Genomic DNA, 22,602 nt, shown 5'->3' with positions numbered 1-22,602 from the left:
CAGCAGGATGTGAAACAAGGAAAAGGGTCATCCCAGCCACAACCCCCTCGGAAGAGTCATACCTGTCAGCATTGCTAGACTTTTCTTTTTTCCCCTCCCCTTCTCTTTTGTCAGAAGTTTTCTTCCCAGCAGGTTCATTTTTCGCCTGAAAAAGAGAATCAGGTGGAAGTATGACCTCATTTCCTAACACAGCCACATCCCAGGAAGAAAATGGCCGCTTACTTTTTCCACCGAGATCATCTTCCCATGGAGCTCTGTTTTGTGCAGGTGGTTAATGCACTTTGTGGCCTCTTCTGCTGTGGACATTGTAACAAAGCCATAGCAGCGAGCTCCAGGACTCCGGGCGTTGGTCACAACCTTGGCGCCCACCACCTTGAAGGAAAGCACACAGATATGGCTCATACACGAAGCCCCCACACAGAGCCCGACACTGGGATTCATGCTGCTTCCCTCTCACTCGCCCTGTGTCCTGCTCACCAACCCCCCCCCCCCCCCCCCCGCTGAGAACAGGTGGAGCAAGTGACAGGTAAAGGCTGGGGAGGGTAATGTGATTGGCTGGCTGCTCCTCTAGGGGACCAGGATGACAGTGTGGATGAGAGAGAAAGTGAAGCAGAACGCAGAATCCTGCTAGCATTCCATTAATACTATGTAAAGCTTGTAAAGAAATCTTTCTGAATATGTAGTCGTCTACATGGGCAGTAAAATAGGAAGACATTCCTACAGGAGGTGAGCGATATAGGGACAGGTTTATAAAGAGCGCTCTGGAACGCAGAGCCCATCCTACTACTAACGAAACAAAATTCAAGATGTTTCAGACACTACAGATATATCCTTATATGCTATGTAATTCTTCTAATGAGCACAGCAAGCTGGAGTTAGGGACACCCTTTCATGGCAGAAGGCACCACGTCTCAGGAGAGGTCCCACCAGAGCCAGTGGCCACGGCCGGTGTTCATCCTCACTGCACCACACGGAGTCTTAGCCCCAAGGAAGGTTTCAGAGTGGTCTGGTCCCCTATTCAAGCCACACTAAGCCTGCAACACACCCAAGACACTGCAGGCTCCAGGCTGACACTACCCTGCTGAGAGCAGCCATCTGCTTTGAGGGCCACAGCAGAATCAAAGGGTCCCACCTTGTACGACTGAGGCCCAGGGAGTGGTGAGTTATTCTGAGAAACATGCCAAGTTTAGTTTTCCTTGTTAGTTTCTGAACGTCAGCAACCAAGGTAAATGATGTTGGTTTTCTCTAATATAATCGCTGAACCCTTATGATGAACAAGTGCCTGTGCTAAGTCTCACCTGACCAAAGCTGACTGAGAGACAAGGAGGCACGGGCAGGGAGGAGGAGAAAGAGGAGGGAGGAAAGGCAACACGTGGGGGACTGCCGCAGGCACTCGGGCAGGGAGGCTGCCCATCTGGGCGTCACGGCCACCCTTCCTGGGAGGAGAGAGGGAGACAGGCAGGTGTGACAGAGAAGAGGCGGCCAGATCTACCCCAGCTAGGGGTGAAAGCAGGTGGGCAGAGGCAGGGCACCAGGAGCCCTGCCACAGTTACACATGCCATCATGAGGAGCAATGACTCTGAGGGTCCCCAGGTGCTGAGGTGAGGTTCACATGGGAGAGGCAACGTGCCCCGGCCACACAATTCTGAGTGGCAGAGCTGCGGCCTACAGCTGCCCACACTAGTCTAGCTCCACAGGTCTTGTTTGTAACCTTACCCACAGCTTCACTCGTGTTCTGTAATTACCACCACCTCACGAAAATGCTGCCAGAACCTTCCCACCCTGCCCTCTGCTTCACCCTCCACAGCCCTCCCTGGGTTTAAGGCCTGACACCAGAGAAATGGATTCAGGAAGCTCTCAAATGGTGTGGCTTGGAGGCCAGGGAAGGGTGAGAAATACAAAGCGGACGTGGGCCCTGAGCCAATGTGAGCTCAAAGAGCGACATGGTGTCACTCAAAGTCCTCACTGCGTGGGGACAATAATGTGCATGTAGAGGCCATCCTGCATGGGCTTAAATACCCCATCCCCTGCTCTTACCTTCCCATACTTGCTGAAAAGATTCTTCAAATCTGTAGCTCTGGTGGTAGAAGAAAGTCCACTAACCCAGAAATTCCTACCACAACTGCTACGACCTATTTCAAAAGGAAGTTCCAGTCAAAAACATGATACTGACAAAATCCTGAGTCTTAAAAAGCTTAAAGTCATTCCAAACCAGACCCTTTCCTACTTATCCCAGATGCCAGCAGTACCCAAAGCCAGCTGGGGTGTGGGGCCTGGCCTGCTGTCCTTACATGAGCTCTCGAGCTTCAAACTAGGTGGACAGGACCACTGGCAATGCTGTTTACTCCAGTGAGTCGGGGGCTGCTCAGCCCAGGGGAGGGTCCCTTAGCTACCAAATGGCATCACCCAACCCAGTGAGGTGACTTTGGAATATAAGACAGATGGTGTCAGTGTAGAACCACAGAGCACAACCTACCCCTGGTTTTTGTTCTTCTTGGAGCACTGATTAACGAGGAATCTGGACCAGCAAAACTACTTCTCAATCAGTGAATTAACAGAGGGCTCTGCAATACCAGGGAAACTGCCCCTCACCGCCCCAAGGTATCTGAAACTCGAAGCATTTTCTCCACCTGCAAGTGTCACTGCGGCTAAGGAGCTTGCAAATCAGAGGGTCAGTCAGGACAGAGGAGCTCAAAGTGCTCTGGCAAAATCAAGCATGTGCATCAAACAGATGCGTCCACTCCACTCTGCAACCCATAACCCGCAGAGGGAGGAGCCGAGGACAGAGTGGAGAAAGGCTCTGGGATGGGCTCACAGCTACACATGAGGCAGAAACGGGTGTGGATGGACTAGAACCAAACACCCACTGCTGCAGGGGCCAAACATGCTCTCAGGGACGATGTCACGCTGACTTACCCTTCTCCTCTTTGGAAAGCCTTTTGGTATCCGAGTCATCTTCGACAGAACTAGAGAGAAAAGACAATGTCACTCCAGAGGGAAGAAGCAGAGAGGAAACAAACTCAAAATTATAAAATACGTGCTGAGGTTGCATACCTACCCGAAATTTAGTTCTGAAAAAATGATACCCCGACAAACGTGTATTGGAAATCTGACCTAACCATAAGATTTCAGACCCACAGGAGTTAATTAATTCTGCTGCGCTAAAGATAATTAGGAAGAATTAAAGAAAACAACCATGATAGGTTGAGAAAAGAAAAAAGATTATGTAATCAGCTTAAAATAAACAAAGAGAAATAAAACATTCTTTAGAAGTAAACTACAACTGCATCAGTCTGGCTGGCCAATTGCAGAAACAACAGCTTATGTGTGTCATTAAACGACCAATGAAAAGGAGATAGCGTCTGGTCTAAAACTGAGAAAAAACAAACCTCATTTTCTGATCAGCGCCCTCACTGGCTGAGGACTCTTTAGGAGCCGGAGGGACTTCATTACAAGCTTCAAAAGCAAACTTCTTCACGTCTTCTTTGCTATCCCTGGGCTCTGGGCTTGAGGCTTCCGGGGGCGCTTCCGAGGCCTCCTCGCTACAGGCTTCCGTGTGCTCTGAGGCTTTACTACTCTGCTCAACTGGCTTCTCTAGCCCTACAGGCTCACAGTCCGTCCTCTCGCCATCGCCTGTCTGCTCCACGGGCTCCCTTTTCACTACCGCTAACAGGGTGTCTGCCCTGCTCGATTGAGCTTGTGCTGTTGACTCGCTGGCCAAATCTAAATCACCCTCCTCCGGATGGGCGCTGTCAAAAAGGTCCTCTTCCTCCGCAAGCTTTCTGTCTGGCCCCACGCTACTTGTTTCCTGTGCAAATGGCTGCTCCAGCTCGGAACCTTCTTCTTTTACTGGCTCAGATTTACAAGTTTCCCCCAAAATGTCGAGTATTTTCTCATTTTCTACGGATTTAACAGGAATAGAATGGCACAAGGTTTAATTACCAGGGAAATAAAGCAATCACAAATGCGGAACTGGCACGGCTGCCACACTAACACGAAGAGAACTGCTAGCTACACAGAGATTGGAAAACCCGCGGGTACACAAAGTTACACTGGTTACACTACCTGCGCTCCAACCGACTGCTAGAGTAAGCCTCTACGCTACATGGAAGAGAAAAGCATCCCAGAGATTTAACCCCCAACACCTTCTGGCTGATTCTTGACAGTCTTCATTCTGTCGTCGTTTACATATGACTCTTCCAAATTTAGCTTCCAAAGTCCAAGTTGCTTAACTGAATGTATCACCATTCACTGAACAGCTCAATTTCCAAATTTCTTTGAATTTCTTTTAACAGAACAGTCCAACATGAAAACCAGAATCTCTTCCATCGGTGCTCTGAGATATTTGCAGTCCAGAAAGTGAACAGTATTTGTTTGGAATTCTCATGAAGAAACTCTTTCCTCTTCTGGAATCCAGTTACGTCTCAATGTTTTAAAACGTATCTCCCTACCACTGCCTGCACTGCCTGCATTAAAAACCACAAAGTTAAGATACTGCCCAATATCACAAGATCTGTTTTGTGGGGTACAGAGGTATTAGCTCTTGAGAGGCATGCAAACTCTCTCTACATACGTTTAAGTGCCGTGTCTGTTTAAAAAGGCATGAGATAGTTTCATCTCACCAATATGTTTTGCAAAATGAGCAGTTAGCCACGTTCACAGATCTGGTGATATGGCTGGGTTTCCAATCTCTATGATCCTGGTATGTTCTGGATCGTAAACCTTTAGAACAATGTATACTATAGTAAGGTAACTTTTTAAAATTAAAGAATTCAAATTAGAGAAGGTGGAAAACTAGAATGGTTCCAAACCCCGCTGCTAAGTTTTTCATTTAACAGTACCTGGCTCCAAGGATGGCTCTTCAATTTCCTGCAACAAAAAACATAAATAAGATTGTGCCAGATGGATGAAACCTAGAATTTATTTACACCAGAAACTGTAATAACTAAGAAGGGAATTTCAAAAACAAAGACAAGGAACCTCACAAATGCAACAGGTGGGGAACCTGCTTGTTCCAGGCAAGAGCCCACATAGCTGGCATCCCACCTCATTCACCCTGGCCCCAAGCCCCACATCCCAGGCTGCTTCAAGGGCCGTGGTGTCCGTATTTATTGTTGTTGTTTGCTTCACTACATTTCCCAGCGCCTGGCAACAGTATCACTTTTAAGGTGACGAACCCATCACATGCCTGACTGTCCCTCTAAATTGTCTTAAATGTCTGGAGTGCAGTTTTCATTTTTCTACCTTTAGTGTCTAATAGAATGCCTGACACACATCAGATAATCATTTTTCACTTAATTAATGTAGCGTTAGTTTCCAAAAATTGAGAAGACACAGGGAAAGAAGGCACAGGTGGCTTGACCCCTCTTCTTACTTTGCACAGTTGTACCACCCCTGTCTACCTGGTCAACTGAGCCCTCTCCAGTATTATACACGCCTCCTTCCTTATCTCTTCCAACCAACAACCCATCAGGCCAGCTCTAATTCCTAAATATCCCTCAAACTCTTCCCAGGAAACCCTGTCAATTCACACCATTGCTATTTCTCGCCGAAAGCAGCATTTGGTTTTACTACCCACATTCCCACCTCGCTCCCCGAAGGGCCCATCTGCACCTCACCCCACCCCGGCAAGTCCTACATATCCCTCAGCATTTAGCTCAGGGGCCACCTCCTCAGAGAGGCTGTCCAACTAACGGAAGAGACTTCCTTTCTTCTTATGTATCTGACACAGCACAGGTGCTTAGCATACAAGTTACATGGACATGAATGGTTTGCACCCTTCTCTGGGCACTGACCTGCCATTCTGGGGAGCCCTAGGAAACTGTTCACTTTCATAATAGTTTCATTTATTTGTAATCAATTTTTCCCCCCCATTTCATGCTGGGATTTAAAGATTCTACACTGAAGGAAGCAATCATTTTAGGCAGAAGAATTCTCTCCTAACTTTCCCTAGAGAGAAATGCATACATTCCTATTTGTCTCTGAAAGGGGCTATGTATAGTGCCTGGTTAGGACAATATACACAGCCTGGTTAGGACAATATACACAGGAGTCTCTGACCTACAGAGACACTGAAGAAAATGACAAGACCCACTCCTCCTTTTCTTTCTGAGTCAGGAACAGGCTGTGCCACTTTGCAGCTGGAGAGAGACATCAGCCCTAAAGGTGAACCGGGTTTCACCAAGTTTTCTTGAGATTTGCACCCTCCTCAAGGCTGGGGTTCTGGTTCGCTAATGACAAACCTTGCCCCTGCCTGGCAGAAGCAACTGAAGATCTTGTCTGAAAGGTGATTTCCAAGTGACATGATTAAAGCAAACAAGCAAACGAAAAACAAGGACTGGCATAGCTGACTGTAATTTCATTTCCTCACAAGACTTTCTACTGAAAATTAGCTACCCAGGTTTATTGCAACAGTTCACAACTACACAGACTGGCAGAAAAAAATAAAAGGGAACTCAAGATTCACATTTATGCAAAGCAGACCCGAAACTGAGGCCACATCTCATTTGTTCTCAGATGTAATTTTTATATGGATGGTAGTCAAACAGCCAAGATGTTACAGTGGCCACAAGAAATCCATGTATTTTCTGAGAAAAACTTCCCACAGGCAGAAGCAGAACCCCTGAGAATTCATCTCTCCCAGCTGTGATGTCAGTGCTCTGGCCACCCCAACCCACCCCTGCAACCTCAACTGAACTCCATTCATCCCTCCTGGGGAGGGGCGCCCCCTTGCTGTCTCATGCCTCACCTAATAGTTTTCCTGCAAAGGATGCTAACCAGAACAGCCCAGACAGGCTGCCCTTCTCCCAGCAATCAAATTAACAAGAACCCCCAAACACACCCTCCTCCCAGATGCAGGGACACCACAGTGCTTGGGGGGAAGCCAAGAAGACGAACCCTTTCAACACGCACGTTCTATTCGGGGACAGTGAGGGCAAACCCCCCTCAACAGATGCCAACAAAGTAAACAAACCTTGCAATGACTTTTAGTTGGGACTGCCATACAATATCAGAAGTGGTTTCCAGAAACTGTAGTCTAACCTTTGATTCTAAAATTATTGAGACATACAACAATTTACCTGTAATATAGTGAAGTCAGATGATGAAGTATCTAAATTGTTTATAGTTTCTTTGTCCTCTACCTGTAAAATAAATGGAGAATAAAATTAATTACATCAATAATAAGGTAACATAGCGGTATACAATGAAAAGTTACAGCCATGAAAAGTCACTTAAGATGAAATTCTAAACAGTGCACGAATCAAAACAACACTATACTGTGATTCCACCTCAACTTAAGGAAATATACATAAACATACCTGCAGACAGACCAGGAGACCCACAAAAATGGTATCAGTGTGGGTTTCAAGATGCAAGCCAAACAAACAAAGGAAAACAATGTCTAAGTTAAGCCAAAAACAAAAAAAAAGCACAGCTGGGTAGTACACAGGCCCTCCTGGTAGATGGAGCACCAGGCTTGGGGCTGCTCTTCCAGGAATAACGTCTAGAATCATGCTGCAGAGTAGGTTCTTGGATTCCCGTGGCCACCACAGCTTCCCAAAGCTTGGGTGAAGCGTGGACGCTGCTGCGCTGGGGCAGCTACCACCCATGTGGGAATGCCGTCTCCGGAACCCTGCTTCCCAGCGTCATCAACTTCCAAACTGAGCGTGGGGACCAGAGCACAGGACTGGCAAAGCCCAGGTGACCCATTCCTGCCCCTCCTGCAGGGGAAGAATTAACTGGTGTGTTGAGCTTCTATTCTAAGGGCTGGGCTCTGTGCAGTAAGGCGAGGGATCCTCAAACACAGAAAGGGGTTCACAAAATCATTGTTGTCTGACCCAACATAATTTAGACTGTTTGCTACAAAGCCCTGAATGTTGATTTATGGGGGGGGGCATAGTTTTAAACTATTTTATAATGAGCATGTACTGTTAATACCTTTACTTGACTAGGAAACCACCTTGCACCACTCCTTCCTTCCCCTGATACAACAGTCTCAAGGCATTCTACCCATGCTCACAAAAACATGGGCACACACTCGTGTCAAAGACCATCTCCCCCTTTCTTTGTCTACAGGATTAGTAGCAAATTATTCTGTTTCCTGCCTTACTTTTGCTTCTGTCTTGGATATTTAGTTCATATAAATAAGCTCAGTTCACTAAGATGGTACACAGCAGTATAACTGTATTACTGGGAGTAGTAATAAATGTCATGGTAACAGCAGCACTAACCCTACTGTGTTTGCTATACACTAAGCACTGCTCTAAGCCAGGGTCAAGGGACAGATAGTGAGTATTTCAGGCTTTGCAGGCCAGACGGTCTCTGTCATAACTACCCTACTCTGCTGATTGCTGTATCCAGAAATCAGCGACAGACAATTGTCACAAATAGGTGTGGCTATGTTCCAATAAATCTTCGGCCAGCTTGATGACTTTTGCTTTAAATTACCAATAAACATTCATCTATTTAGTCCTCCACTATTTTTGCACATGAGGCCCAGAAAGGTTAAGTAAACTACCCAAGGTCACACAGCAACTTAAGTGGCAGGCCTCTAGTTGATGCTGTTAACTCTTAAACAACTGCTTCCACTAAACCACAGTTATTTAATCATTACTGATAGACACTTAGGAGTTTCCAGGCTTTTGTTACTGAATACATTATTTTTTACTCACAGGGAATAAAACACCCTTAAGAAAAAGCAGCCAATAAGGAAAGGCGTTGTGCTGTTTTTCGCATTCCTTTTTAGGAAGCTGGTGAATGAGACTCATCAACAGATTAAAACAACTGCACACCCTATCTGTGTCAAAATGACTCTCAGTTGCCTCTCAAAATCAACCCCCCCCTCCCCCTTCAAAGATGACAGCCTGCCACCTGTAAGGGTATTGAGGATCAGTTCCAAAAGAAAATGCAAACACATTCCGAGGAACAGCAAATGTGGGTGGACTGGCAGAGAACAGGGCTTCATTCCCCTAGGAGTACTCAGGAGACACTTGGCAAAAGATCTGAGGAGCACTACGAAAACAAGGCACCTCCCAGGGCCACTCGCTAGGAATTCCTACAAAGAAGCCTCAACACCTTCTATTTGTCACTGCCTTTTCTGTCCACCTGAGAAACATTCATCCTCACGGAAATGACACAATCCAGTAAATTAACAGCACTGAGACAATGCGGTGTATGAGTTAAGTACATGGACTCTGGAATTAGCCTGGTCTTAATTCTTTCTCTCATATGAGCTCTATGTTGCCTGGAGATATTTCTTTACTTTTTTACTCCCCGACTTCCCCAGTTGGAAAATGGGCATAACAGCATCTATATACCACACTGTTGTTAAAAGGATTAAAGGAAATCATGCCTAATGTCTGCCAGAGTTCAAGAAATAATACCCACCATATGTGCATCTAATATGAAAAAAAGCTAAGGCTTTACAAACTGTCAAAGTTAGTATTAAAGATCGACTAGGCAACTACCAATCAGTTGACAGCAAAAGACCAACTTTCAACCTCTGTTTTGGTATTTTCAAGGCATCCCAGCTGTTACACCACACAGCAGTCTCCTATGATAGGAAGGTCTAGAATAGTGTCCTCAAAATGCTGAATGCTGCATGATACAAATGGAGAGCACATACTCGCGCTCCTCACAAGACACCATTTTTCAATGAAGCAGCGTGTTTTTCAGACATCTGATTTTTACATGTGAATGGATTTGCCACCATTCTACTCAACTGGCATTAATCCCAAATATAAAACTCATCAGCTATGAAGGTATTTGAGGAATTACTACATCCAGGGTACATTCTGGAGACACTGCCGAGTTACCTACAGCATGTTCCTGAAGCTGTTCAGGAAGCTCTTTCATTTCGCCCTCAACTAGCTCTCTGCTATCAGACAGGGACTCCGGGAGATTATCAGCATCGTCGTCTTCCACACAATCCGCAACGCTCCCGTTATCGATTTCTGCTTCGTCCAACACACTGATATCCATCATATCGATGTCCTGCAAGTTTTCCAAACTGGTCTCAACATCCTCCTGTGACAAAACAAAATACCACCATCAGGTGACTGTCACAGGTCCACACATGGTGCTGATTCACTGACAAGGCTGCACGTACCTGCCCGTCCCCAGAATTTTCCTCTAGCCCGTTATCTTCCACACCTTCTTCTTCTGGTTTGCGCCCTGGAGAAATAATTTACAGCATGAGATCAACATCACCCATTTTCCAGATGTGACTGACCACTTCCACTTTTACGGGCCCCTAAGCACTACAGAAATAAGACAACCTAAAACACCTGTGGCACGTCTCCACTTAGGAACACCATAATCCAGGAACGGTAAGGCCATTCTGCACAAGGCAGCCCCCCTACTACCCCCAAGTGGAAGTGGTTCTGTTCTTAACTGGCTGTGGAAGTATGAGGGGCTGGCAATGGATTCTAATAAGGTGGGGGTAGACCAGACCTTTTCCAGGCCTGGCTTCTTGTTAAGTGGTTTTAGTTATGGGGAGAAGAGTATCTCACACAAACGTGCTGCTCTGGGGACTTCCCTGGCAGTCCAGTGGTTAGGACTCTCTGCTTTCATTGCTGAGGGCGTGGGTTCAATCCCTGGCTGGGGAACTAAGATCCCGTAAGCTGCACGGTGTGGCAAAACAAAAACAACACCAAAACCAAAATGTGCTGCTTCTTAATTTTTACTATTTCTTTATTTGGCTGTGTCAGATCTTAGCTGCAGCACATGGGACCTTTGTTGCCAGGGGCAGGATCTTCATTGGAGCATGTGGGATCTTTAGTTGGGGCATGTGGGATCTAGTTCCCTGACCAGGGATTGAACCTGGGGCCTCCTTGCACTGGGAGCTCGGAGTCTTTGCCACTGGACCATCAGGGAAGTCCCTGTGCTGCTTTTTAGTTAAGGAATGTGGAACACGTTTTCCCACAGAGACAATGACATAAAAGGTAAATAAAAAAGCAAAAAGAAAGTAAAAGCCTTCCACAATTTTACTATCTAGAGTTAGCCCTCAAGCTCTCATACGATGGCATATATTGACGGATAACCTTCCCCACTTCTATGTATATACACATACTTTAAGAATGGCACTGTACTGCCATTTTATAACCTTTTCACTTAATATGTTGTGACCATCTTTCTATATTCTTTCATAGCATTATATGGAGACACCATCATTGACCTGAGTAATACCTATGGATGGAAATTTAGGCAAATGCTTATAAAAATGAACATTCTGGTAATTATTTTTTGCACCTAGGTAACTATCATATTAGGACATATTTCTATAAATGGCACATTCAGGACAAAGAGTATGTACATTTTAAAGTCTTTTATTAAAAAGAAAACCCCCCACATGATACCCTAGAGGAAGATTGTTACAATCCATAGTTCCATCAACAGGCAATTTTTCTGAATCTCTGTTAAAATCAGCTATTTCTTTACCCCTGACAATGTGGTAGGGAAAAAAAGGAATACTTGTTTTAACCTCAATTTATCTGATCACTGCATAGGTTGCATTTTTTTTTTTTGGTAGATCATTTGCACATTTGTAAAAATTTCTCATTTATATCCCATCTCCAGTTAAAAACCTCTGTTCCATTTCTCCTCATTTTTAATTTGCATGTCATATACACAACACATACTTTCTCCCAGCTCTTCACCAATCTTTTAGTTTTATTTATGGATTCTGGGTAAATTTTACTTTCATGCAGCCAAAGCTATCAATCAGTTTTTATGTGTAAATGGTTTTTACCTTCACGTGTAGAAACCCGTTTCCACACCAAGACTATACAAATACTTACCTATAGAAGAATGAAATTAGAACACTTCCTAACACCATACACAAAAATAAACTCCAAATGGATTAAAGACCTACATGTAAGGCCAGACACTATAAAACTCCTAGAGGAAAACATAGGCAGAACACTCTATGACATACATCAAAGCAAGATTCTTTTTGACCCATCTCCTAGAATCGTGGAAATAAAATCAAGAATAAACAAATGGGACCTCATGAAACTTAAAAGCTTTTGCACAGTGAAAGAAACCATAAACAAGACTAGAAGGCAACCCTCAGAATGGGAAAAAATAATTGCCTATGAAACAACGGACAAAGGATTAACCTCCAAAATATACAAGCAGCTCATGCAGCTTCATACCAAAAAAGCAAATAACCCAATCCACAAATGGGCGGAAGACCTAAATAGACATTTCTCCAAAGAAGACATACAGATGGCCAACAAACACATGAAAAGATGCTCAACATCACTCATCATCAGAGAAATGCACGTCAAAGCCACAACGAGGTACCACCTCACACCGATCAGAATGGCCATCATCACAAAACCTGGAAACAACAAATGTTGGAGAGGGTGTGGAGAAAAGGGAACTCTCCTGTACTGTTGGTGGGAATGTAAGTTGGTACAGCCACTATGGAAAACAATTTGGAGGTTCCTTAAAAAACTACAAATAGAACTACCATATGATCCAGTAATCCCACTACTGGGCATATACCCAAAGAAAACCATAATCCCAAAAGAAACATGTACCATAATGTTTATTGTAGCACTATTTACAATAGCCAGGACATGGAAGCAACCTAAATGCCCATCAACAAAGGAATGGATAAAGAAGATGTGGCATATATATACAATGGAATATTACTCAGCTATAAAAAGGGATGAGATGGAGCTATATGTCATGAGGTGGATAGACGGAGAGTCTGTCATACAGAGTGACGTAAGTCAGAAAGAGAAAGACAAATATTGTATGCTAACTCACATATACGGAATCTAAAAATGGTACTGATGAACTCAGTGACAAGACGAACAAGGATGCAGATGCAGAGAATGGACTGGAGAACTCGCGGTTTGGGGGGGGGGGGGGCGGGGGGTGAAGGGGAAGCTGAGACGAAGTGAGAGAGTAGCACAGACATATATATACTAACAACTGTTAAATAGATAGCCAGTGGGAAGTTGTTGTATAACAAAGGGAGTTCAACTCGAGGACGGAAGATGCCTTAGAGGACTGGGACAGGGAGGGTGGGGGTGGGGGGACTCGAGGGAGGGAGGGAATACGGGGATATGTGTATAAAAACAGATGATTAAACTTAGTGTACCCCCCCAAATAATCAATCAATCAATCAATCAATCAGTTTGACTCTGTGCTTTGAAAAACAAGGAAATCATTTCCTCTAACTCCCCTCAACCAACCTCATAATTTTTCTTGCCAACAGGTTATTTTATAACATTTACAGTCTGTTCTGGAGCCAAGAGTCCACAGTAGGCAGGCAAGCTGGCACCTTTATCTAAATAGTAGCATTTATGTGGTCATTTGTCTTTATTTTTTATACAAATCAAGTGAGTAAAAAATAGAAAAATGTGAGTGATAATAAAAATGACAGAGCTTTGCAAGGCAGAAATAGAGACACAGATGTAGAGAACAAACATGGGGGGGACTGGGGTGGGATGAACTGAGAGATTGGGATTGCCATATATACATTACTGATAAATCAAATTGTACACTTTACATATATGCAGTTTATTGCATGCCAATTGTATCTCAAAAAAGTTCTTAAAAAAAATGATAGAGCTGACGTAAAACTGGAAATCATTAGGCATGGCAAAAATGAAAAAATTACAGCAAAGCAAAATTTTTGGTCTCAAGAGGCTGCCAAAATTAAACTATTTTCAGTGTGAGGAATAAAAGCACACGTATGAATTACACGAAATATACTGTGGAGATCGTGTCTCAAAAGCAGAATGCAGTGCAGTGAAGTTTACCTGCCTTGGAGCTCCTGTCGGAGCCACGCTTCCTATGGCTCCGTCCGAGGAGGACGTGGAAAGGGGTGCTCATCAGCCACCTGTCCTCAGCTGCACAACCTCACAAAACTCACTTCCTGTGAGGACGTTTACCCCAAAGCAAAGATCAATTTCTTAAGGCTACTAAGTGTTATTCAAGTAAGATAAAAGAACCAGACATGAATTTGACTATATTTAATGATTAACTTATAAGTATATATAGAAGGGAGGGTGGGGACACAGGGAGCTAAAAAGCTCAACCCTAATCCTTTACACCATAACTCAGACTTTAAAAAAAAAATCTCTCACAGGGATAAGAATTTTCTTACAACATGTGTTACTTGATTTTTCCATATTCTAATTTCACTCATTTTTCAGGAACATTTTATTTAGGAACATAGGGAATTGTGACACTAACACCTGAATGCAATACACTATGTGCAAATAGCCTTGGTGGCTGGCTGGGAACCCCAGTACCATTTTATAACAATCCTATGGCAAAACATGCCTTGAAGTTCAAAAAAGTGTCTGGCACTCAATCCAGTGGTCTTTGTCAATAAACCAGGAAGATACACCAGCAACATTTCCACAGACTTACTGTATTTGATAAAGCTGGAACCATTCCAGAATATGCACACTGGTTTTTGCCCAATTCCACTGAGTTACTACTAGGAAAAATCTAAGTAGACGGACACCAACTTGCCACCCTTTATACTGTCTTTCTCCCTTTCACAAGAAAGGCAGCAGGTTTTCATCAGGCAGATTCGGATCTCACGACAAATTGATTTCCTGAGCAGTAAGCACAGGTACACTGCAGTCCAAATCCCTTCCAGAGGAGAACTCTCCCAGGTCAGAAATGTCAAGGGAATACACAGTCTTAGGGACGTTTAGTCTTTAATACAGAAAGCACACTCCCCAGTGGGATGCTTACCAACAATCACCTACTATGGGGAGAAGTAAGCAGGTTTTTTATCTTTGCAAAGTAGGATCTTTCCCCAATGTGTCTAAACGAATCCAAAATTAATGTGAATGAAAAATATCACTCTGGCAAAAACTAAAGTGACTGTCTTCGGTACTAAGGGAAAAGGTATCCCTCAAATCCTTCTTCCACAGACTAAAATGCCTTCAACGTTTGCAGTCTCCAAGCTACAGGCTCTGCTCAGTTCTTGTCTCACCATAACCTGCTTCCAGCCCCCTTGCCTGGGATTGTTTCTTCTCCCCGGTAAGCTTCTGCTTTGGCAATTATGTCCAACTCAACTGTGAGACAACCTCCCTGGACTTCTGCTGGGATTTCCCTCCAGTAACCCCTGTGGCCTGCTGCATAAGGGCAGGTCAATATTTCTAAAAATTTGTCTGATTACACAAATACATTCACACAACTATACAAATACACTCATTAGAAGATTCACACCATTTCACCATAAATTTTACTTTACTAATAAAAGATCCATCCTCATAAATACATGAAAAAAGCTAGTCTCCCTTCTCCCCATTGCACTTCTAAGAGATAACCACTGTTATCAGCTTGGTGGTCCCTCAAAACACTGTCTTGGGGATTTACACACATATATCATTCAAACAGAAATAAACTTGTTATGTGATGGGATCATATTGTATATACATTCTGTAACTTGCTTTTGTTACTCAATAAAGGCCTTGGAATATTTTCTAGTGCTATATATCGACTCACCTCCATCTTTTATTCCATACTATGGAGTTCCTTAGTTTAGTTACCCCCACGCCTCAAAGCAGCTTTATTAATTTATCATCTCCAAGAACTACCCATTTCCTCACACCCTTGCTGATGTGGGATATTGAGAATTGTGTAAATTTTTAGTAATAGGCAAAAATGTTACCATTATTTTTATTTGCTTTCCTTCAACTGCCAACAATGGAATTTTTTTTTGTATATAGGCTTTGTTTGTTTTTTCTTTAATCTGTGAACTGTCTATTCATCTGTTGTTCTTTTTCAACTGGACTGTTCATTTTATTAATTTGTAGGATATTTAATGTTTCCTGGATATTTATATGCTGTAATATTTTTTCCCAGTTGTTGTACCTTACTTACAGTCTCTTTTATTAAGAGAGACTTAAAACTTTCAAGTAGCCAAATTTACTTTTCTTTACAGTTTCTTTTTTTTAAATCTCATTTCAGGCTTTCCTTACCACTATATTATAAAAGTACTATTTGAGTTTGAATTTCTATTTTGCATAGAAGAAGGTAATAGAGCTTTCCCCTTCCACCAGATAACCAACTGTTCCAACACCATTTACTGAAAAATCCTTAGTGCTTCCTTGATAATGAACAAATCCTCAAATTCCCCACTCTGTTTCCAATATTCTACCATTAAAACGAGAGCAAGTATGCAACACCGTTTTTCAACTTTAGTCATTCTTGTGTATTTTCTTTTTGATTAATTTTAGAACAGACAAGTCAAAGTTTCTTTTAGGTTGCTCTGGGGGGAATTGAGAACTTTATGATATCAAGTCATCACATCTGGGAAAACTTTCTCAAAATTAGTCATGTTGCACTCCTTGAATGTTCCTTTTAGGTTTACTTACTATTTAAGAATATTTTATCTATTTTTATTATTATTTTTTTATTTTATTTTTTTGGGGGGTACACCAGGTTCAATCAACTGTTTTTATACACATATCTGCATATTCCCTTCCTTCCTTGACGCCCCCCCCTCGATTCCCCCCCACCCTCCCTGCCCCAGTCCTCTAAGGCATCTTCCATCCTCGAGTTGGACTCCCTTTGTTATACAACAACTTCCCACTGACTATTTTACAGTTGGTAGTATATATATGTCTGTACTACTCTCCCGCTTCTTCTCAGTTTCCCCTTCACCCCCCGCCCCCTCCCATACCTCGAGTTCTCCAGTCCATTCCCTGTATCTGCTTCCCTGTTCTTGTCACTGAGTTCATCAGTACCATTTTTAGATTCCGTATATGTGAGTTAGCATACAATATTTGTCTTTCTCTTTCTGACTTACTTCACTCTGTATGACAGATTGTAGTTCTATCCACCTCATTACATATAGCTCCATCTCATCCCTTTTTATAGCTGAGTAATATTCCATTGTATATATATGCCACATCTTCTGTATCCATTCATTTGTTGATGGGCATTTAGGTTGCTTCCATGTCCTGGCTATTGTAAAGAGTGCTGCAATAAACATGATGGTACAAGTTTCTTTTGGGATTATGGTTTTCTTTGGGTATATGCCCAGGAGTGGGATGACTGGATCATATGGTAGTTCTATTTGTAGTTTTTTAAGGAACCTCCAAATTGTTTTCCATAGAGGCTGTACCAACTTACAGTCCCACCAACAGTGCAGGAGAGTTCCCTTTTCTCCACACCCTCTCCAACATTTGTTGTTTCCAGACTTTGTGATGATGGCCATTCTGATTGGTGTGAGGTGATACCTCATTGTGGCTTTGACTTGCATTTCTCTGATGATGAGTGATGTTGAGCATCTTTTCATGTGTTTGTTGGCCATGTGTATGTCTTCTTTGGAGAAATGTCTATTTAGGTCTTCTGCCCATTTGTGGATCGGGTTATTTGCTTTTTTGGTATGAAGCTGCATGAGCTGCTTGTATATTTTGGAGGTTAATCCTTTGTCCGTTGTTTCATAGGCAATTATTTTTTCCCATTCTGAGGGTTGCCTTTTAGTCTTGTTTATGGTTTCTTTTGCTGTGCAAAAGCTTTTAAATTTCATGAGGTCCCATTCGTTTATTCTTGATTTTATTTCCATGATTCTAGGAGGTGGGTCAAAAAGGATGTTGCTTTGATGTATGTCAAAGAGTGTTCTGCCTATGTTTTCCTCTAGGAGTTTGATAGTGTCTGGCCTTATATGTAGGTCTTTAATCCATTTGGAGTTTATTTTTGTGTATGGTGTTAGGAAGTGTTCTAATTTCATTCTTTTACATGTTGCTGTCCAATTTTCCCAGCACCACTTATTGAAGAGGCTGTCTTTTTTCCATTGTATACTCGTGCCTCCTTTGTCAAAGATAAGGTGCCCATATGTGTTTGGGCTTACTTGTGAGTTCTCTATTCTGTTCCATTGATCTTCCTTTCTATTTTTGTGCCAGTACCATACTGTCTTGATCACTATGGCCTTGTAGTATAGTTTGAAGTCAGGAAGCCTGATTCCACCAACTCCATTTTTCCTTCTCAAGATTGCTTTGGCTATTCGGGGTCTTTTGCGTTTCCATACAAATCGTAAGATTTCTTGCTCTAGTTCTGTGAAAAATGCCATTGGTAATCTGATCGGGATTGCATTAAATCATCAGAAAGCTGAGGCCACTCATCTCATTTCCAGCCTTTCAAGTTCCTTCTCTCTATTTTTAATGTCCTTCAGCAATAACGTGCTTCAGTCTTTGACTTGTGGATGATCTATCATTGCCACCTCAAAAATTCAGGAGAATCAAGTGATGAACTAACTATAACTAGCTAGCGAGTTTTGCAGGTGCACTGTTCATAGTAGCCAGGGCTTTATTATTATTATTATCATTATTTTTTGTGACTGCATCACGTGCACACATGATCTTAGTTCTCTGACCAGGGATCGAACCCAGGCCATTGGCAGTGACAGTGTGGAGTCCTAACCCCTAGACCACCAGGCAATTCCCATATGTTATTTTTTGCATTTCTTAAGCTGTCATTGGCTTATTTCGGATTGTTTCACCAGCATTTAATTTCATGAGGCACACTGAGACCGAAAGCCCTTACAGACCCAGTACTGGCCAAGAAGTTGACATTCCAGTAACAAAGAGTACAGCAGCACGCTCTGCAAAAAGGAATGAGGGCACCTGGAAGAGATGGCTAATTCCCAGTGCAAGGCAGGGAAAGCAACAAAAACTGAAACTGTCTTGTGCCAGAAAGCAAGTGATCAAAGAATGATGTGAATATGTCAAAAAGACACAGGAGCCAGCCTGAAGGACTCTCACTGGAACAATTTTAACATCAAAATAAATAATAATCATCAAGGCTTATCACCTACTGAAAAAATTGGAATTTCTAAGTTCACACTGATAAGTGGGGGAGAAGGGCAAGCTATCTCTGATGGCAGAGACAGCTACCATAACTACCATAGATGGAATGATAAATTTAGAAAATCACCACTGGACAAGACGCAGTAGATGCTGACACTAGCGGAGGGTGACAAGGATATTTATAAGTCTCAAAGTATCTTCCCCATAGATACAATTACAAAGGGTAAGATAGTAACTTTCCAGTGGAGAAATCCAACCAATACCACCTCAAGTGACTTACACAAATGGTCAGGATGTGCCTCTAGGGAGGATAAGGGAGAAAAATAACACTTCCGGTGGTATTTCTGACAAAAGTGCATAATTGGAACCTAATCGTGAAGGAAACAAAACAAAACAATCCAATGAAACCCAAATGGAAAAACAGGTTTCAAAATAAACAGTCTGTGCTCTTCAGAACACAGTAATGTCACAAATACAAAGGAGTCTTAGGATTCGCTGCAGATTAAAGGAAACCAAAATGACGTGACAACTGAAGGCAATGCAAGACCCTAGATTTTTTTTTCTTTTGAGTTATGAAGAACATTACTGGAACAAATTATGAAATCTAAATAGGATCTAAGCTTAAATATCAGTATTATATTAATATTAATTTCTTGGTTTTGGTAACTACTTATGACTATGTAGAAAATACGGTAATGTGTAGGGGCAAAGCAGCACATACATGCAACTTATTTGCAAACAGTTCAGGGGGTGAAATACATACATACATATATATACATAACATTTGTTTCCTTTTTCCTTCTCTCCCCCCTCACCTTTTGCCCTTCCTTCTTCCCTGCCTTGAGAAAGAAAAGGATAAAACAAATGTAACAAAACGCTAACATTTAGGGAATCTGGATGAGGGTATATGAGAATTCCTTATATTATTCTTCCACCTTTTAAAGCATGAAATCATGTCTTCCAAAAAAGATACATTGTATGCTAATGTTCAAATTTTTGTGTAGATCTGTGCTTTCATTTATTTTGGCTAAAGACAGGAGGGAATAATTGGGTTGTATTTTAGTTGATTTTTAAATTTTATAAGTATGTGCCAATTTTTTCCTGAAAATAGTCGTATCAGTTTACATACTCTACAGTTGTGTACAGGAGTTTGTTTTTCTATATCACTATTTTGATAGTTGTTTTCTAGTATTTCTAGTTATTTTAATTTTCACTTCTTTGATAGCTAATGATAAGCATTTTTTGATGTGGCCATTGGCCATTTATTTATATTCTCTTGTGAAGTACCTGTCCAAAATACTGCTAATTATTAAAATGCATTTGATGGTTATTAAAAAAAAAGAACGAATAAAAGAAATTATGTCAAAAGAAGCAAAAACAACCCAGCAACACAATCAGGCAATAGTTTAAAAAAGCAAACATGCTGACTTTGCTTATTACCTAGTTAAATTATTTTGCTGATAATTATTTTATTTTTTTTTATTTTTTTATTGATAATTATTTTAAAAGATTCTGCTAAACAAAGTATTGGTATAAAACTACTTTGGAGGAATGCTGAGATTACTTGATGTGTGCTTTCTAGGATTCTGATTAAAATAATCAGATTTCAAACCATTTTGAGTTTGCTCAAACAGGGCAGAAGAAAAATTCTATTTTCAGTTAAAATCTTGATATAATCTAATAAGGCAGTTGTAAATAATTCAAAACTTATAGACTTGCTCTATTAAATATCAAAATGCACCGTAAAATTCCAGAATAGAATCACACCAAGTGTAAGAAATCAGACACAAAAGAGTTTGTATCGGGAATTCCCTGGCAGTCCAGTGGTTAGGACTCTGTGAGGTCTCACTGCTGAGGGCCTGGGTTCAATACTTGGTAAGGGAACTAACATCCCACAAGCCGCACCGTGCGGGCAAAAAAAAAAAAAGAAGAAAGTTTGTATTAAATGGTTTTATTTCCCTTGAAGCTCTACAACAGGCAAAACTAACCTATGGTCAAAGTAATCACATTTTCCCCCCTCAACAAGGGACAGGCAGGGAATATGACTGGGCACGAGAAGTCTTACAGAAATGCCCCATATTTTGATCCCCACTTCCCTCACATCATATGCAAAAAGAAATTCCAAATGAACTCAAAATAAAACCATAAATACTACTACGCAATGCAGAATGATTAAAAAAAAAATTTTAACGCAAAGGATGGCCTTTCAAAATACAACATAAAACCTAGAAACCATATAGAATAGGTTGACTGCACTGACTGTATTAAAGATTGAAATGTTTAAGACCAAAACACCACCAACTAGTTAAGTCAAACGACAGACTGGGAAAAAACAATTGCGACGTTTTATAGAGAGAGAGCCCTCAAAAGTCAATAAGACCAACAACCCAGCAGAAAAATGGGCAAAGGGCATGAAAGGGCAATTCATAAAATACAGATGGCCAATCATCAGAAACTGTCTAATCTGTGAAGACATGTAAATGGAAACTTTACCTGCAGAGAAATCCAGATAAATACAATGAGGTACTTTTCTTCTATATATGAGGCAACATTAAAAAAAAAAGATAAATAACATTCAGCATTAAGTGAGAATGTAAAGAAATAGGCACCTTCCTCCGCCCCCTGATGTTGCCAGATATTAACCAGACTGTTGGAGTGCTATTTGTTGGTAGCTATTTTTAAAATAAAATGCACTTATCTTTTGACCCCAGAATTCTACTTCTAGTAAGTTAACAAAAACATATTCCTTCAGCAGAGACAGCCCCAATTCACAGCCACACAGAAAACTGGAACAAACCCCTGACTACTCAGCTGTTAAAAGAGGTCTTTTTATTTTCTGCACTACCGAAAAATGTTCTTAACATGCTAAGTGAAAAAAACAAATTAAAGAATATTGTGTGTAGTAGGATCAATTTTTCTTTTTTTTCTTAAAGAAAAGACAAAGGTGCACAGATATCTGCACATCTTTCTGTATTTTTACATGACTGCAGACATACAGAGAAGTCCAGGAAAATATGCCCACACTTTTAATAATGGGTTCCCTCCTGAATGGAAAGGAATTTCAATACTTAAAAGTATATTTGTATTTCTAGAGATCTTCACACAAGCATTTCTTTTTCTATTAAAAGAAAAAGCAGAAAAGGAGACCCACAAGCTCTATTTTTCCTCCTTCTATAACTGCCTTTCTCTGTTGATTTTTTAGTACTCTTTGCCTTGGCAAAAACACTGATATGGACAAAGCCCAAAATGCACAATGAAGTGTGGACCACAGAATTGACTTCATTCCCAAGTGAGGTCACTGAGTATTCTCCCAGAGCTTATATGCCACACAGCGTGGTCGATATTGGTGCCTGCCTCTTAGATGTTTCACACCCAATTTTTCACCACTGGCCAGGTGAAAATATTTCATTTTGCTTTGGGGCCCTAAGCAATAAAACCTCCAATTACCAAGAGAACTTCCAGGACAGCCCAAATGCCCAGTTTTAGCTGATTCTTAAAACAATAGTTGAATGTCATTGAATTCTATTAGTAATTTAATAAGTAAATACTATGCACAAAGAAAGACAAGGAAGATGCAGCCCCTGTCCTCAACAATCTGTTTACGACAGGAGGCAGGATGATGTAAGCATTACAGCTTAGGCCAGGACAGTGCGGAGGACCTAAGGAGAGAAAACCTGCTATTGGTGGGATCAGAAGGTGTCTCTTGATGAACTAGGACTTGAATGCAGACAGATGGGGAAGAGGAATGGGCAGAACATATAAGCTAAGGCCGAGAGGGCCAAGAAAGTAAACCACATGTTTGGGAACT

The 22,602-nt window shown here is 41.8% G+C and overlaps 1 protein-coding gene across 4 annotated transcripts in view; it reads right to left on the bottom strand.

Moving 5' to 3' along the window:
- The window catches only part of SAFB (scaffold attachment factor B), a 36,830-nt gene that overhangs the window by 9,590 nt on the left and 4,638 nt on the right, over window positions 1-22,602 (bottom strand). For all 4 annotated transcript variants that reach the window (XM_057709809.1, XM_057709808.1, XM_057709811.1 and 1 more), the window contains exons 3-11: window positions 10,109-10,173; window positions 9,820-10,026; window positions 7,080-7,142; window positions 4,842-4,869; window positions 3,390-3,900; window positions 2,917-2,966; window positions 2,038-2,132; window positions 223-372; window positions 63-145 (exon numbers count right to left, since the gene is read on the bottom strand). In XM_057709809.1, the coding sequence (XP_057565792.1) occupies window positions 63-145; window positions 223-372; window positions 2,038-2,132; window positions 2,917-2,966; window positions 3,390-3,900; window positions 4,842-4,869; window positions 7,080-7,142; window positions 9,820-10,026; window positions 10,109-10,173 (1,252 nt within the window). The remainder of the gene's footprint in view (window positions 1-62; window positions 146-222; window positions 373-2,037; window positions 2,133-2,916; window positions 2,967-3,389; window positions 3,901-4,841; window positions 4,870-7,079; window positions 7,143-9,819; window positions 10,027-10,108; window positions 10,174-22,602) is intronic.

This window comes from Hippopotamus amphibius, chromosome 15 (assembly GCF_030028045.1).
Source record: "Hippopotamus amphibius kiboko isolate mHipAmp2 chromosome 15, mHipAmp2.hap2, whole genome shotgun sequence".
Classification (NCBI taxonomy): Eukaryota; Metazoa; Chordata; class Mammalia; order Artiodactyla; family Hippopotamidae; genus Hippopotamus; species Hippopotamus amphibius.
The sequence above is the reverse complement of the archived record's forward strand: the minus strand, read 5'-3'. Positions and strand labels throughout refer to the sequence as shown.